This window comes from Pristis pectinata, chromosome 7 (genome assembly GCF_009764475.1).
Source record: "Pristis pectinata isolate sPriPec2 chromosome 7, sPriPec2.1.pri, whole genome shotgun sequence".
Lineage (NCBI taxonomy): Eukaryota > Metazoa > Chordata > Chondrichthyes > Rhinopristiformes > Pristidae > Pristis > Pristis pectinata.
In genome coordinates this window covers 52,008,285-52,026,675 of record NC_067411.1, presented here as the reverse complement: position 1 = coordinate 52,026,675, position 18,391 = coordinate 52,008,285, and the positions used below count along the sequence as shown (strand labels likewise).

General features: G+C 42.4%; 1 protein-coding gene across 4 annotated transcripts in view; it reads left to right on the top strand.

Annotated features, from left to right (window-relative positions):
- LOC127572676 (coiled-coil domain-containing protein 171-like) overlaps positions 1 to 18,391 on the top strand; it is a 497,458-nt gene that overhangs the window by 269,686 nt on the left and 209,381 nt on the right. For all 4 annotated transcript variants that reach the window (XM_052020188.1, XM_052020186.1, XM_052020185.1 and 1 more), the window contains 2 exons: positions 14,965 to 15,191; positions 16,258 to 16,446. In XM_052020188.1, the coding sequence (XP_051876148.1) occupies positions 14,965 to 15,191; positions 16,258 to 16,446 (416 nt within the window). The remainder of the gene's footprint in view (positions 1 to 14,964; positions 15,192 to 16,257; positions 16,447 to 18,391) is intronic.

Here is an 18,391-nt window from a genome sequence, read left to right as displayed (position 1 = left end):
TACAGGGCTCAATATGCTAGATTTCCCCTATTTCTATCACAGAGGAAAGTGGGATCTAAGTCACTGAATATGTTTAAGAAAGAGGTAGATTTTTCAAGAGCACTAACATCACTGGCTATGGGGAGAGAGGAGGAATGTAAGAGAGATCTGCCCTGAGTTTATTGAATGACAGAGTCTGTTGCAAGGGCCAAATGGTTTACCCTTGCTATTTTCTGTCTTCTATAGTTTCTATAAAAGCTTAATGTGTTTCTTGCTATGGTTTTGGCTACCCCATATGTTATTTATCTTGGAATGGAAGTAAGACTAAGTGGGTCTTCTGTTACCCATATCTGTTTTGTCACTGTTTTTGAGTATGGATATGACAGTAGCCTGCTTGAAATCTACTGGTCCTGCTGAGTGTGCATTGAGTGTGTTATGCTGAGTATACATAATGATTGCCAATAAATTGCAAATCTTAGAATCATAGAAAGTACAGCACAATACAGGTCCTTCAGCCCACAATGTTGTGCCGACCTTTAAACCTCGCCTAAGACGATCTAACCCCTTCCCCCACATATCCCTCTATTTTAAATTCCTCCATATGCTTATCTAGCAATCTCTTGAATTTGACCAATGTACCTGCCTCCACCACCGTCCCAGGCAGCGCATTCCATGCCCCAACCATCCTCTGGGTAAAAAACCTCCCTCTGATATCTCCCTTGAATTTCTCACCCATTACCTTAAAGCCATGCCCTCTTGTATTGAGCATTGGTGCCCTGGGAAAGAGACGCTGGCTGTCTACTCTATCTATTCCTCTTAATATTTTGTATACCTCTATCATGTCTCCTCTCATCCTCCTTCTCTCCAAAGAGTAAAGCCCTAGCTCCCTTACTCTCTCCTCATAATGCATACTCTCTAAACCAGGCAGCAACCTGGTAAATCTCCTTTGCACTCTTTCCAATGCTTCCATATCCTTCCTATAATGATGTAGAGCTGCATCATTACCTCGTGACTCTTAAACTCGATCCCACAACTTATGAAAGATAACATCCCATAAGCTTTCTTAACTACCTTATCCACCTGTGAAGCAACTTTCAGTGATCTGTGGATATGAACCCCCAGATCCCTCTGCTCCTCCACACTACCCAGAATCCTCCCATTAACTTTGTACTCCGCCTTGGAGCTTGTCCTTCCAAAGTATACCACCTCACACTTCTCCTGATTGAACTCCATCTGCCACTTGTCAGCCCAGCTCTGCATCCTATCAATGTCCCTCTGCAATCTTCGACAGTCCTCCACACTATCCACAACACCACCAACCTTTGTGTCATCTGCAAACTTGCCAACCCACCCTTCTACACCCTCTTCCAAGTCATTAATAAAAATCACGAAAAGTAGATGTCCCAGAACCGATCCTTGTGGGACACCGCTAGTCACAGCCCTCCAATCTGAATGCACTCCCTCTACCACAACCCTCTGCTTTCTACAGGCAAGCCAATTCTGAATCCACGTGGCCAAGCTTCCCTAGATCCCATGCCCTCTGACCTTCTGAAGAAGCCTACCATGTGGAACCTTGTCAAGCGCCTTACTAAAATCCATGTAGACCACATCTACTGCACTACCCTCAACAATCTTCCTGGTCACCTCCTCAAAAAGCCCTATCAGGCTTGTGAGACATGATCTGCCCTTCACAAGGCCATGCTGGCTGTCCCTGATCAGACCATGATCCTATCTCTAAGAAGCTTTTCCAACAGCTTGCCCACCACAGACGTAGAGCTCACTGGTCTATAATTCCCTGGACCATCTCTACTTCCTTTTTTGATATTTGCCACCCTCCAATCCCCCAGTACCATTCCCGTGGACAACGAGGACTCAAAGATCCTAGCCAAGGGTTCAGCAATCTCCTCCCTCGCCTCACGGAGCAGCCTGGGGAATATTCCGTCAGGCCCCGGGGACCTATCTGTCCTAATATTTTCTAACAGCTCCAACACATCCTCCCTCTTGAGATCTACATGCTCCAGAACATTAACCTTACCAACACTGTCCTCAGCGTCATCAAGGCCCCTCTCCTTGGTGAATACTGAAGAGAAGTATTCATTGAAGACCCTACCCACTTCCACAGCTTCCAGGCACATCTTCCCACCTTTGTCTCTAATCGGTCCTACCTTCACTCTCGTCATCCTTCTGCTCTTCACATAAGTGAAAAAAGCCTTGGTATTTTCCTTAACCCTACTCACCAAGGCCTTTCCATGTCCCCTTCTTGCTCTCCTCAGCCCCTTCTTAAGTTCCTTCCTTGCTACCCTATATTCCTCAAAAGACCTATCTGATCCTTGCTTCCTAAACCTTATGTATACTGCCTTCTTCTTCCTAACTAATTGTTCCACCTCTCTTGTCACCCATGGTTCCTTCACCCTGCCATTCTTTTCCTACCTCACCAGGACAAATTTATCCCTAACCTCCTGCAAGAGATCCCTGAACATCTCCATATTACATTTCCCTTCAAAAATGTCATCCCAATTCACGCTCACAAGTTCTAGCTTAATAGCCTCATAATTTGTCCTTCCCCAATTAAATATCTTCCTGTTCTCTTTGCTCCTATCCTTGTCCATGACTGCGCAGGCGCGTGACTTAAGTGAGTAGCGTGCGAGCAGTTTAAAAAGTGCAAAAAACAACTTCGGCGGTTTCATTTTCGGGTCGTTTCAGCGAACTTCGGACTTCGGAGCAGCTAAGTGTTTTTTTTCTCTAATTGGGAATAGTGGGGCAAGACTGTGCAGGCGTGTGATGTAAGCGGGTAGCGCGTGAGCAGTTTAAAAAGAAGACCGCTATATCCAGCGGGCAGCGTCAGAGTGGGCAGCGTCAGAGCAGGCAGCAGAGTGAGAGGGAGCAGAGTGATTGGGCTCAACAGGCTTAGGCGGAAACGGGTCAAGGTAGGATCCACTTATTTATCATTCTCTTCGACATCAAGAGGCGGAGGCCATCTGAAACAACACTGGTGAGTAGCTGGTAAGGGTAAGGTTTACTGTTATTATTATAAATTTTTAAGTAGACTGCAGCTAGATAGGGAAAAAAACTGGTTTAGATGGAGGGCATGGCGATGTGCTGCAGCTGCATGATGTGGGAGCTAGTGGACCCTGCTGTGGTGTACAGTGACATCTGCAGTAAGTGCATGAGGCTGGAGGAACTTCGGCTCAGGATTGAGGAGCTGGAGTCGCAGCTTCAAACACTGCAGAACATCAGGGAGGGAGAGAGATATGTAGATGCTGTGCATCGGGAGGCAGTCACCCCCCCTTAGAGCAGGTTCTTCTTAGGGTCCAGGAGGCAGAGAGATGGGTGACTGTCAGGGGACAGAAGGAGAAGGGGGACAGGCAGACAGTGCAGAGGACCCCGGAGGCTGTTCCCCTCAATAACAGGTATTCTGCTTTGGATGCTGTTGAGGGGGATGACCTACAGGGATCAAGCAGCAGAAGCCAGGTCTCTGGCACTGGGACTGCTCTTGCTGCTCAGAAGGGAAGGGAGGAGAAGAGGAGGGCATTAGAGATAGGGGACTCGATAGTCCGGGAAACAGACAGGAGGTTCTGTGGACGTGAGCGAGAATCCATGATGGTATGTTGCCTCCCAGGTGCCAGGGTCCAGGATGTCTCTGATCGGGTCCACAGCATTCTTGAGCGGGAGGATAAACAGCCAGAAGTTGTGGTACATGTTGGTACCAATGACATAGGTAGAAAGAGGGATGAGGTCCTGCAGAGCGAGTTTAGGGAGCTAGGCAGAAGGCTGAAGAACAGGACCTCAAAGGTAGCAATCTCAGGATTGCTGCCAGTGCCACATGATAATGAAGGTAAGAATGGGAGGAGATGGCAGATGAATGCGTGGCTGAGGAGTTGGTGCAGGGGGCAAGGTTTTAGATTTTTGGATCATTGGGCTCTTCTGGGGAAGGTGGGACCTCTACAGAATGGATGGGTTACACCTGAACTCGAGGGGGACCAATATCCTTACAGGCAGGTTTGCTAGTGTGGTTCGGGAGGGTTTAAACTAGTTTGCAAGGGGGATGGGAACCAGAGGGGTAGGTCGGTGGAAGATCTAACATATAGAGAGGCTTTGAGGAAGGAGAAGCAGAGAATAGTGTATAAAAGTAGAAAGGTGGATGGGCTAAAGTGCATTTACTTAAATGCAAGAAGTATCAGGAATAAGGGTGATGAACTAAAAGCTTGGATAAATACGTGGAACTACGATATTGTGGCTCTTGCAGAGACTTGGCTTTCACCAGAGGAACAAGAAAGCAGCAGTTACTCTACTGGGAGTATTCTATAGGCCCCCTGGAAGCAGCAAGGATACTGAGGAGCAGATTGGGAGGCATATTTTGGAAAGGTGCAAGAATAACAGGGTTGTTATCATGGGGGGTCTTCAACTTCCCAAATATTGATTGGCACCTGCTTCGTACGAAAGGTTTAGACGGGGCAGAGTTTGTCAAGTGTGTCCAGGATGGATTCCTGTCACAGTATGTTGACAGGCCGACTAGAGGGAATGCAATATTAGATCTAGTATTAGGTAATGAACCGGGTCAGGTGACAGATCTCTCAGTGGGTGAGCATTTGGGGGACAGTGACCACCGCTCCCTAACCTTTAAATCTTACTCCTCATCTTTTTCAAAGATTCGAATAAATACTAAATCTTTCTTTGGATTGATTTGATTTGAGCCTGTTTATCCTGATTAGAATTTGCATTTCATTAATGTAGTATAAATCAAAAACAAACAGCTCACTCAAATTAAGTGGCAGCACAGATAAGAAATTAGCTTGCGGAGGGAAAGAACAAAATGGAGTGAATGTTGTTTCTCAGACCAGAAGGTGGTAGACTGTGATGGTCCCAAGGAATTTTTTGCTGGGCCCATTTTATATATATATATATATATATATGTGTGTGTGTGTGTGTGTGTGTGTGTGTGTGTGTGTGTGTGAAGGACTTGGATATGAGTGTGCATGGTAAAATTTCAAAATTTGCAGATGACACAAAACTTGGAATGGTGGCCAGCAGTGCGAAGTGGAATATTGGAATGCAAGAGGACAAAGGTTGAATGGCAGATGACATATAATACAAGAAAGTGAGAAGTTATATCTTTTGGGAGAAAGAACAAAGTGAGGCAATAAAAAAAATAAATGCACATTTTTATAGGATGTGCAACAATAGAGCAACACACACAAAATGCTGGAAGAACTCAGCAAGTCAGGCAGCATCTGTGGAGGGAAATAGTTGACGTTTCGGGCCGAGACCCTTCATCAAGACTGGAAAGGAAGAGGGCAGAAGCCAGAATAAGAAGGTCGGGGAGGGGGAGGAGTACTGTAGGCAGGTGATAGGTGAGTCCAGTTGAGAGGGTGAAGGTAGGTGTGTGTGCGGGGTGGGGGGTAATGAAAGGGAGTGATATAGGAAGCTGAGAGTTGATAGGTAGAAGAGGCAAAGGGCTGAAGAAAAAGGAGTCCGGTAGGAGTGGACAGTTAGAGCATGGAATAAAGAGAAGTGGAGAATGGAAGGGCAGGTCATGAGGGCAGAAGAGGGGAAAAAAAGGGGTGAGTGGGCCACAGGAATGGGGAGGAGGGAAACAAAAGAAAAGGGGGAGGAGAAAGAGGGGAGGGGTGACTGCAAATTAGAGAAATCGACATTCAGGCCGTCAAGTTGGAGACTACAAAGGTGGAATATGAGGTGTTGTTCCTCCAACCTCAATGTGCCAGTGGACGAGGCCGTGGATAGACATGTGGATAGACATGTGGGAGTGGGATGTGGAATTGAAGTGGCTGGCCACCGGGAGATCCTTGCTTTAGTGGCAGACAGAGTAAAGGTGCTTGACAAAGTGATCCCCTAATCTGCGTCGGGTCTTACCAATGTAGAGGAGGCCGCACTTGGAGCATCAGGTGCAATAAATGACACCCTCAGATTCACCAGTGAGGCAGTGCCTCACCAGGAAGGGCTGTCAGGGACCCTGAATGGTGGTGAGGGTGGAGGTGTAGGGACAGGTGTAGCATTTTGTACGTTTGCAGAGATAAGTGCTGGGCGGTTCATCAGTGGGAAGGGACGAGTGGACAAAGGAGTTGTGGAGAGAGCAATCACTGTGGAAATTGGGGGGGGGGGGGTGTGGGGAAGGGGAAGATGTGCCTGGTGGTGGGATCCCATTGGAGCTGGCAGAAGTAGTGGAGAATGATGTGTTGGATGTGGGATCTGCATTGCAATCCATTTGCCACTCCTCGGCCCACTTTACTAACTGATCAAGATCCCCCTGTAATCTACGATAACCTTCTTTACTATCAACAACACCTCCTAATTTTGTGTCATCCGCAAACTTACTGATCAAGCCTGTGCATTCGCATCCAAATCATTTATATAAATAACAAATAACAAGGATCCTAACATCAACCTCTGTGGCACCCCACTAGCCAGCGACCTCCATTCTGAGAAACAACCTTCAACTACCACCCTCTGCTTCCTTCCTCTGAGCCAATTTTGAATCCACCTAACTAGCTCTCCCTGGATTCCATGGGACCTAACCTTCCAGACCAGCTTGCCGTGTTGGACCTTGTCAAAGGCCTTGCTAAAACCATAAAGACAAACAACATCCACTGCCCTACACTCATCTACCTTTTCGGTTACCTCTTCGAAAAACTCTAACAGATTCATCATACATGACTTTGCACGCACAAAGCCATGCTGACTCCTCCTAATCAGACTTTCTCTATTCGAATTGCAGTAGATCCTGTCCCTCAGGATTTCATGCAGTAACTTCCCCACCACTAATATCAGGCAGACTGGCCTGTAGTTCCCTGCTTTGTCTTTGCTACCCTTCTTAAACAATGGAATGACATTAACCACCTTCCAGTCTTCAGGAACTTCATCTGTGGTTAACAATAAAAGACGTATCTCTGCAAGTGCCTCCGCAATTTCTTCTTCAGCCTCTTACAAAGTCCGTGATGCACTCAGTCAAGCCCTGGAGATTTATCCACCTTAATGTCCTGTAAGGCTGCAAATACCTCCTCCCTGGTAATATGAATGTTCTCCAAAACATCTCCCTTATCTCCCTTGTTTCCCTTATCTCTTGAGCAACCATGATGTCCTCCTCAGTAAACACCTAGGATAAGTATTTGTCAAAAATGCCACCCATCTCTGTGGTTCAAGACATAGGCAGCCCTGCTGCTCTCTAAGGGGACCTACTCTCTCCCTAGCCATCCTTTTAATATATCTGTAGAACCTCTTGGGATTCTCCTGAACCTTACCTGCCAGATCCATCTCATACTCTCTTTTTGCCCCCTTGATTTCCCTCTTAAGTGTATTCTTAATGTTCTTATGATCATTAAGGGATTCACTCTTCCCTGAACTCCTAAACCCAATGTACGCTTCCTTTTTCTTGACCAGAGCCTAATATCTCTCGTCAGCCAGGGTTCCCTAAATTTGCCAGGTTTACCCTTCACCCTAACAGGGACATGCTGCTCCTGGACTCCTGATATCTCTAGTATATATGGAATGCCTTGGGATTCCATTTAATCCTACTTGCCAAGGACTTTTCATGGCCCCTGCTGTCTCTCCTAATTCCCTTCTTGAGTTCTTTTCTAGCTTCTTTATGATCCTCAAGGGCTCTGTTTGACTTTAACTTCCTAAAGCCTACTTTTTCTTCCTTCTTCTTCTTGAATAAATTCACTAGCTCTCTCAACATCCAAGGTTCTCTTACTTTCCCATCCTTGTCCTTCCTTCTTACAGTACCTGTCCTGTACTCTGTGCAGTTGGTCTTTAAACACTCTCTGCATCTCAGATGTGGACTTGTCCAAAAACAGCTGTCCTCAGTTAACTCTCCCTAGTTCCTGCCTAATACTTTTGTAATTTGCCCTGCTCCAATTCTGCAAGATTCATACTTACCCTTATTTATAGCCATCTTAAAACTTAAGTTGTGGTCACTAAATGTACTCCCACTGAAAGGTCAGTCAGCTGACCAAGCTCATTTCACAATTCCAGGTCCATTATGGCCCCTCCTCTCATTGAACTGCCTACAAACTGATTTAAGAAACCCTCCTGGACGTACCTAACAAATTCTGCCCTGTCTCCACCTCTTGCGCTAAGGAGGCCCCATTCTTTATTGGGGAAGTTGAAGTCACCCATGACAATAACCCTGTTGTTTTTATATCTGTTCCTCAATGTCCTGGTGACTTTTGGGGGGGGTCTGTAGTTTAATTCCATCAGAGTGATTGCACCTTTCTTATTTTTGAGTTCTACCCATATAGATTCGAGTGAAATGAGTGCAGCTGTGATATTGTCCCTGATTAATAGTGGAACCCGCACCCCTCTTTTACCTCCCTCTCTATCTTTTCTAAAGCATCAAAATCCTGGAACATTCAGCACCCAGTCCTGTCCCTCTCCCAACCAAGTGTCTGTAATGGCCACAACATCATAGTTCCATGTACTGATCCATGCTCTAAGTTCATCACTCTTACCCTTGATAGTCCTAGCACTAAAATAAACACTCTTCAACCCATCTGTCCCAGCATTCTATTATCTTGCTCCTTTCTGTCCTTCCTTAGGGACTTACTGGTCATAACATCTACCTTCCTTTCAATCCCTTCACTTTCTGATCTGGTGCTTTGATTCCCATTCCCCTGCCAAACTAGTTTAAACCTTCCCAAGTAGCATTAGTGAGCCACCTGGCCAGGATACTGGTTCCCCTCCCTCTTGTACAGATCACCCCTGCCCCAGAAGAGGTTCCATTGATCTAAGAACCTGAAACCCTGTCCCTTGCATCCTTAGCCACGTGTTCATCCGTTCTATCTTTCTATTACTACCTTGACCAGCACGTGGCACCAGGAGTAATTCAGAAATTACTACTGCCGAGGTCCTGCTTTTCAGCCTCATTTCTAACTCCCTATACTCAGTACGCAGGACCTCTTCCCTCTTTCTAGCTATTACGTTGATGCAAGGACGTATATAGAAAGTGGGAAGAGGCCCTGCGTACTTGCTAAGACAATAAAGCATACCACACAAATCCTGAAAGTTCACTGGCAGAATAAGTGGACCAGTGTCAGCATCCTCTCAACTCCCACCTCTAAGGACCTGATTGTAATCAATCAGCTCCAATGGCTCAAAGATCAGAAGGTATACATTTAAATTACAGTGTGGATGTGATGCAGAAATTACAACGTGGATGTGAGAAAAAACTTTTTAGGGAGTGCTTGTCCTCTGAAGCCCATTGCCTGTGAAACTGGTGGGAACAGAGTCAATGAAAGTTTTCAAAAGAAAATTGGATAGGTACTCGATGAAAAATAATTTTCAGGGCTATGGGGAATGGGATTTATAGGACTGCTGTACAAGGAGGGGGTGCCACAATGATTCTCTAATTCACAGCTTCTCTAAGACTTGTTCATAAACAGTAAAGTCATTGCACAGAATGGCCCCTTTTGCCCAACTTGTCCATACTGACTGTGAAGCCTATTTATGCTAATCCCATTTGCTTGCATTATGCCTGTATCTCTGTTTCTGTTCCGATCTAAATGCCTGAACAAACGCCTTTAAACTTTGTAATTGTATCAGCCTCTACCACTTCCTCCTGCAGCTCATTCCACATATCCACCACCCCCGTGTGAAAAAACTTGTCTCTCAGATCTTTAGATTTTTTCCCTCTCACCTTAAACCCATGCTCTCTACTTTTAGACTTACCCACCCTTGGAAAAAGACTCTGATTATCCACTCCGTCTTTGTCCCTCATAATTTTATAAACTTCTATAAGGTCACCCCCTCAGTCTCCTACATATAATAAATAAATAGCCTTCTTCCAATTAATTTCTAGAACTGGCAAAATATGAATGGAGTCCTAAAGGTACTTGGTGCAACCCTGATTAAGCCCCAGCAGCTGCTTTAAAAACTGAAAAATCAGTTTTGCGCCTAACACAAATGCACATACATAAGTCATAAAGTTGTTCTCTGATGTTTTGAAACTTTATAATATTGATGTTATTGAGAAGATGAGTAACTTCAGCTGTGGGATGGAAGTTTGTATCTAAAAAATAAGCATAGATGTTTCAGTGAATCCATTTGAATATTGAAATGTACTTGTTTCTGCATTGCTGATATCATTAATATGTCTTTTAACTGAGATAGATGTCTTTATATTCATAAGCCCTTTAGTTTACTTTTCCAATATTTGTGATTATACAAGCTCTGAATTAACTATTAGATTGTTGTTTGAATTTAAAGAAGAATATAGCTGGTTGCTGGGTTTAAAATAGTTACAAGTTTTTTTTATCTGCTGTGCAAAAAATGCTCGAATTGTATCATAAAATCTAGAAATGATCATTACACAGTAACCAATTAAATGAAAGAAATGTAGAAACATACAGCACAGAAACAGGCCCTTCAGCCCCACCTTGTCCATGCTGATGCCTATCTTTACTAATCCCATCTGCCGCACAGGACTCTTATCCTTCTATGCCTTTCCTCTCCAAATACCTATCCAAACCCTTTTAAACATTGTAATTGTATCTGCCTACACCACATCCTCTGGCAATTCATTCTAGATATTCACCACCCTCTCTGTGGAAAAACTTACCCCTCAGACTTCCTTCAAATTCCTCCCCTCTCACCTCAAACCTGTGTCCTCTAGTTCTAGATTCACCCAGCCAGGGGAGAAAGATTCTATCTATCCTATCTATGCCCCTTATAGTTTTATAAATCCCAATAAGGTCACCCCTCAGCCTCCTACATTCCAGTGAGAATAAACCCAGCCTTTCCAATTTCTCCTTATAACTACAACCTTCCATCCAGGCAACATCTTGGAAGATGGCTTTAAACTTTCTCCATTGCTGCCACCTCCTTCCTGTAGTGCAGCAACTGGAACTCAACAGAGTACTGTTAAGTGTAGTCTAACCAATGTTTTATACATTTGCAACATCTTATACTCAATGCTTTGGTCGATGAAGGCTAGCATACTAATTGCCTTTCTCACTGCCTTTAAGGAAGCTATGCACTCTCATTCCACGGTCTCCCTATACATCAATGCTGTTAAGTTCCCTACCATTTACTCTATACGTCCCACTGGAATTTGACTTTCTAATGTGCATTATCTCATACTTACCTGGATTAGGTTCTATCTGCCACCACTCTGCCCGATTTTCCAACTGACCTGTCCTGCTGTATCCTTAGACAACATTCTTTGCTATCTATGACTCCACTAATTTTTGCGCTGTCTGCAAACTTACTAATCAGACCACCTACCCTCTCATCCAATTAATATATTACAAACAATAAAGCCCTCAGCACCAATCCATGTGGGATATCACTTGTTACAGATTTTCATTCAGAAAATCACTCATCACCGTTGCCAGTGCCAATTTGGAATCCAGTTTGCCAACACAATCCCTTGTACAATCTTCTGGACTAGTGTACCATTGTCAAAAGCCTTGCTGAAGTCCATGTAAACCTTCTCTACTTCTTTGCCTTCAGCAATTCTCTTATTTACCTCCTCAAAAGATTCAATTAGATTTGTGAGACATGATCTCTGCTGCACAAAACTATGGTGACTCCTCATAATGAGTCCCTGACTTTCAAAGTGAACATAAATCCTGTCGCTCAGAATCTTCTGCAACAACTTTCCTGCCACTGACGTATGGCTCGCTGGCCTATAATTTCCAGGCTTATCCCGAATGCACTTTTTGAACCAGGGGATTGCATTAGCTGTCCTCCAATCTTGTGGCAAAATATCTCAAGCCAAAATATCCGTCAGAGCCCAAGCAATCTCCTCCTATTCTTCCCTTAGCATCCTAGGAAAGGTCCTGTCAGGCTCTGGGGATTTTTCCAACCTAATGTGCTCTAATATTTCTAGCACTTCCTCCTTCCTGATACAGATATGGTCTAGAATTTCAGTGAACCCCTCCCTTAACTCTCCAGCCTCCATGCCTTTCTCCCTGGTGAATACTGATGAGAATTATTAATTTAGGATCTTGGTCATATCCCCGGTTCCATGCATTACCCCTTTGGTCACTGAGGAGACCCATGCCTTCCTTAGCCACCCTCTTATTTCTAATATACTTATAGAACGTTTTAAGATTCTTCTTAATCTTAGTCGCCGAAGTCTTTTCATGGCCCCTTTTATACCTCCTGATTTCTTTCTTGAGTTTTCTCCTTTAGCCTCTTAAACCTCGTGACTCTTTCGATACCAATTTCCTGTATCTTACATATGCTTTATTTTCCCTGATCATCCTAACGGGGATTATCCTAACAGGGACAAGAATAGTGCTGAAGTATATTGTGGGAATCTGGAAAATCTATTTTAGTGCAATCTATTTCCTGCCAGAGTAATGGTGTTGTTCTGATGTTGGCTCAAGAGAGGAAAAAAGTATCAGTCTAGCTGTAGTAAAGTCATCAACCAGTAGGTGGGAGCTAGTGTATCACAAATACCTGGCTACTTTCTGTGATTGTGTACTCTGCTGGAAATCACCAGTACATTCAAGAAAATAGAACTAACTTTGTTTCCCTGTGAATGTAAATGCAAACAAGGAACAGTGAGATCAGGAACACATTTTAAAATGCCGATCAATTGACTTTGTCTCTCGTAGGATATATCACTGTCACCACTTGATGCCTGTTGAGAGTCATAGACAGCCCTATTTTTGAATGACCTCAATATACTATTTCATATAATTTCAGTGAAAGCATCTTCTTTTTCTGCTATTATTTATACGATTAGAACAAGCGTTACTCTTCACAGATGGTGTACTTTTTAAAAGTAGCGTTCAACAATTCATTATCGTGAACTAGATGAGAAATTGGTAATTAGCAGAACATATTAACCGACTGAAAGTTTATGGTTATTTATTTAAATTGTTATGTAACCATATCATGGTCATTGACATTTTATCAATAAATCATAAGACATTTTACCAGCTGTATGAATGTGAATAATTAGTATACTTGATGATTCTGCTTCTGTTTATTATTTGTGTTTGGTATTGGTATTGGTTTACTATTGTCACTTGTACCGAGGTTGTCTTATAAACCGATCGTACAGGTCAATTCATTACACAGTGCAGTTACATTGAGTTAGTACATAGTGCATTGATGTAGTACAGGTAAAAGCAGTAACAGTACAGAGTAAAGTCTCACAGCTACAGAGAAAGTGCAGTGCAATAAGGTGCAAGTCACAACAAGGTAGATCGTGAGGTCATAGTCCATCTCATTGTATAAAGGAACCGTTCAATAGTCTTATCACAGTGGGGTAGAAGCTGTCCTTAAGTCTGGTGGTATGTGCCCTCAGGCACCTGTATCTTGTACCCGATGGAAGAGGAGAGAAGAGAGAATGTCCCGGGTGGGTGGGGTCTTTGATTATGCTGGCTACTTCACCAAGACAACGAGAGGTAAAGACAGAGTCCAAGGAGGGGAGGCTGGTGCCTGTAATGCGCTGGGCTGTGTCCACAACTCTCTGCAGTTTCTTGCAGTCCTGGGCAGAGCAGTTGCCGTACCAAGCCGAGATACATCCAGACAGGATGCTTTCTATGGTGCATCGGTAAAAGTTGGTGAGAGTCAAAGGGGACAAACCAAATTTCTTTAGCCTCCTGAGGAAGTAGAGGTGCTGCTGAGCTTTCTTGGCCATGGCATCTACGTGATTTGACCAGGACAGGCTGTTGGTGATGTTCACTCCCAGGAACTTGAAGCTCTCAACCCTCTTGACCTCAGCACCATTGATGTAGACAGGTGCATGTACACCGCCCCCTTTCCTGAAGTCAATGACCAGCTCTTCTGTTTTGTTGACATTGAGGGAAAGGTTGTTGTCATGACACCATTCCACTAAGCTCTGTATCTCCTTCCTGTACTCCAATTCATCACCCTTTGAGACACAGCCTACAACGGTGGTATCATCTGCAAACTTGTAGATGGAGTTAGAGTAGAATCTGGCCACACAGTCATGAGTGTATAGGGAGTAGAGTAGAGGGCCGAGGATGCAGCCTTGTGGGGCACCAGTATTGAGAATAATCGTGCTGGAGGTATTGCTGCCTATCCTCACAGATTGCGGTCTGTTTGTTAGAAAGTCAAGGATCCAGTTACAGAGGGAGGTGTTGAGTCCTAGGCCTCGGAGTTTGGTGACAAGCTTGCTTGGGATTATTGTATTGAAGGCAGAGCTGTAGTCAATAAACAATAGTCTAATGTAGGTGCCTTTACTGTCCAGATGCTCCAGAGCTGAGTGTACGGCCAAGGAGATGGCATCTGCTATAGACCTGTTTTGGCGATAGGCGAATTACAATGGGTCTAGGTTGTCTGGGAGGCTGGAGTTGATGCGAGCCATGACCATCCTCTCAAAGCACTTCATGATGGTGGATGTCAGAGATAGTGCCAAATATACTGGTGCAAATGTTTACAAATTCTATATTGCAAGGAACACCATATTCACTGTGTTTCTGCAAAAAATATTTTTCTGAACTTCATCAGTGCTGTGGAAGATATAAGTCTTCATTCAATTATCTCTGTATTTTAATGTATGGCAGTAATAGATTTGAGTCAGGCTTATCTATATAGATCTGAGTAAGCCAGAAGATATTTCTTAAACATCAAAACCACCTAGAAATTCAGTTTATATGGGATATATGAACAAGTGATAATTTTATTTATTTCCATAAAATACATTTAATATAAGTTAGTCAAAACTAGCATTGAGCAGAACACATTTATTGTAGTGAGGCCATAAAGCCATCATATGAGAAAGATAATTACCGACCTCCACCAGGGAAAGAAGTAATTGCACTAAGTAGTAAAATTTTAATTGCATCAGAGTGAAAAGGTAAATTACAGCTTAACTCCAGATGTGATATCAGAGTTTGTGAGATTCAATGTAGTTGCAAAGCTCCGTGTAAAATAGAATATTTATCTTTTACCCTCACTAAGTGATTGAACTATCGGAGTGAATATTTTAATAACATAATTAGATGAAAGAACAGTCACTTACAAGATTTTTTTTCATTTTTCTCCTTTTAGACCCAAATCACCTTCTTTCAAACTGGCCAATGGAAAATGCAGCCAAGAGTTCTTTTTCAAAATTCATGGACAGATTAATTGTGGAGATGGAAAATGTTTCTCTGTCGTGCAGCAGACACATTGGATATGGGCATAAAAGATCACTGGTACAATTATTGAGCTCTGGTCTATGTAAAGTCAATGCCAAGGCAGGAAAAGAAGGATGTCAGGTCACCATGCCAATAAAGGTAATGAAAATGCAGCAACCTCTTGATTAACTCTTTTACCCATCAATGTGAGCTTCCAGGTCTTTTCTGTTTTACTTTTATCACAGCATGATGTTAGATTTGAATAACACAGGTTTGTCCTTGATGTGAAGAAGTGAGTTGACTTCCAAATGAACCATGAGATGATTGTTAGAGCAGCACAGTTGTGCAGCAGTTAGTGTTGCTGCTTTATAGCTCCAGCGACCCAAGTTTGATCCTGATCTCTGGTGCTGTCTGTGTGGAATTCGCAAGTTCTCCCTGTGACCTCGCGGGTTTCCCCTGAATGTACTGCTTTCCTTGCACGTCCCAAAGACAAGCTATTTTGTTAATTGGTTGCTGTAAATTACCTCTTAGTGTAAATTCGTGGCAAAAGAATCAAAGGGGAATTGATGGGCATTCTGATGATCAGAAGCACTGCGACAAACAGATTGGTGAGGATGAGGTTAACAGGGTTTTTCGTCATTCTGTTATCTCAGCATCCATTAGCATGCCATGCAGTTATGTCCTTCAGGACTCAGCCAGCACTGCCAGTAGTGGTATTAAATATACGTTCTGATTATATTAATAATTTATGTCACAGATTGCTGATTTAAGGAAATTCCAGTAAAGAAAAGGTGGCAAATTGGCCCTTTGTATCCACTGGGGTGATTCACTTTAATTCCAACTCCCTCACGATAGAATTATAAAAATGTGGAATTTGAAGCATATGCTTTTGTTCCAATTTATATGTTGATTTACCCTACAAGACTTTACTTTGCAATGCAATCTCTATATTACAAATAGAAATGTTTATTCAGGAAATTGAATTTCATTTATCCAAGAGTAATTTTTTTATATGTTATAGCATAGCTAGTCACAGAAAAAATTGTTATTGTCAAGGTAGAATGCCGACTCATCTGTGACAAGGTTGCATAATATCTGTTGAGGAGATTGCTTTGATTTATTTCAATCATGTATTTCTTTTAGGCATTTTATATGATTTTAATAGTTAAAACTAAATTATTGCAAATTGACATTTGTTGTTTTTAACTTTTTCCTTCTTTGCCAGCAATGCGTGGAAGTTTTGAAGAAGCAGATCCTTGAGTTCACTCAGAGGTTGCATGCAGCAGAAGTAGAACGACGTTCATTGCGCTTGGAACTCACACAACTCAAAAATTACGTGAGTGACTTGCAAAGAGAAACAGGGAAAGCTCAGAACGTTGAACAGCAGCTGAATGACCTCAAGCAGTCTCTGAAGGTGAACATTTCCTATTTTTTTGGATTATTCTATTTCCTTTTAATTTCAATGTTAAGTATAAACTTTTCTTTTGTGGGCATTTGTTCAAAGTTCCATTTTTGAACTCTCAAAATTATTTACATGATATAAAAATGTCCTTTTGATGGCATGGAGCTCTTTTTACCACCGATGTTACCCCACTCATTGGTACAAACAAATTGATAGTTCTTTTAACAGGAGGGTTTATTCTGAAGCCAAAGAAGAAATAGATTGGATAGAATATTAACAGATTACGATGAGATTTTAAGAGTCTGTTTTTAAAAAAAAAGCATCAGTGACATATAGTGTCACTTAGTGAATTCATAAAAGTTTTCTGCACAAATTCAAGGAAGGCACATTGGTCTGTGCAACAAGGATTCTTAATAAAAATGAACTATTTGGACTTCCCTGTGGTTAATATTGGAGGTTAACTATCTCAGCTCCAGCTTATCATTACAGGTTTTCCTCAGGGCAGTGTCCCAGAACCAACCATCTTCAGTTGCTTCATCAGTGACATCCCCTCCATTATTAGATCAGAACCAGGACTTTTGTACAATTCTGATGATGAGTCTTTGACCTGAAACATTAACTATTTTACTTTCCACAGATGCTGCCTGACCTCCTGAGTGTTTGCGGCCTTTTCTGTTACTTTTTGCAGTTCCTCAGAAAATGAAGTAGTCTTTGTTTTCATGCAGCAAGACCTGGACGACATTAAGACTTGGTCTAATAAGGGGCAGGTGACATTTGTGCCACACGTGTGCCAGGCAACAAAAGAAAGTCTTACCTCCTACTCTTCACATTCATTGGTCTTACCATTACTCATTCCCCAATCATCAGTGTCCTTATGATTACCATTAACTAGTGAATTCCTGTAAATCAGACACAAATATATGGACAAATGTGTCTGGTATAGATGAGTGGACAATGGTATGCTATAAAATTCTATGAGTCTATGACTGTGTCTATATATCTGTTAGTGACTGTGATGATAAACTTACTTCCTGATTCACAAATGTGATTCTGTCATTTATAAAACAAAAGTCAGGAGTGGGATGAAAAGTTCTCCACGTTGAATAAATTCAACTCCAACAACACTTAAGAAGCCTGACAAACCAGGCCTCTTGATTGGCATATTAAACCCTTCATCACTGGAATTATATGGCTATATCATGGGATGGGCAGTATTTTATTAAGTGAAAATTCCATTTGATTGAGCATAACTATTTCCTTGATAAGCTTTAAAATGATACTACGAATTTGAATGCATCAGAGCACAAGTTAATTAATGCTGATACCTTCACTGTTATTAGTTTCTGATGACTCTGTTTTAGGAGTGTGTATAAAAATAATAACCAAGTGTCAATGGTGGAAATTCCCTTCCTTAATGGACATTAGTGAACTTGGTAGGTTTTTAATAAGTATCATACAGTTAAGTTCAAGTTTGCTAATACCATTCTTTTTTTTAATTTCCTGTTTTTTTTAAATGGACTTGAGCTCTCAAGCTGCCATTTAGGGAACTGATTCTACATTCTGCATTATTAATCTCACTCTCTGGAATACAGTAACATAACCATCTTGCTCTTGCTTTTGCAGGATTCTTTGTCTTGTTTAGGGGCATTATCTTTATTTACATTTTACATAATCTATATTTTGAAAATGAGGAAGGATAAAATCAAACTTTGTCCTTGAAACTGCACAAATAGATACCAATAAAAATGTAATCTTGCAGCAATAATCATTACTTCATTTCAGTTTCATATGTGCAAGGTCTTGGGTTTGTCTACTGGCTATGAGTTGCCAGACTTTGCTGTAGAAATGATTTCACTGTTTTCTGTACCCACAGTGTAGAGAAGGAGAAAACATAAGAACGCAAGAAGCAGGAACACGTAGGCCATTCAGCTCTTCATGCCTGCTTTGGCATTCAGAA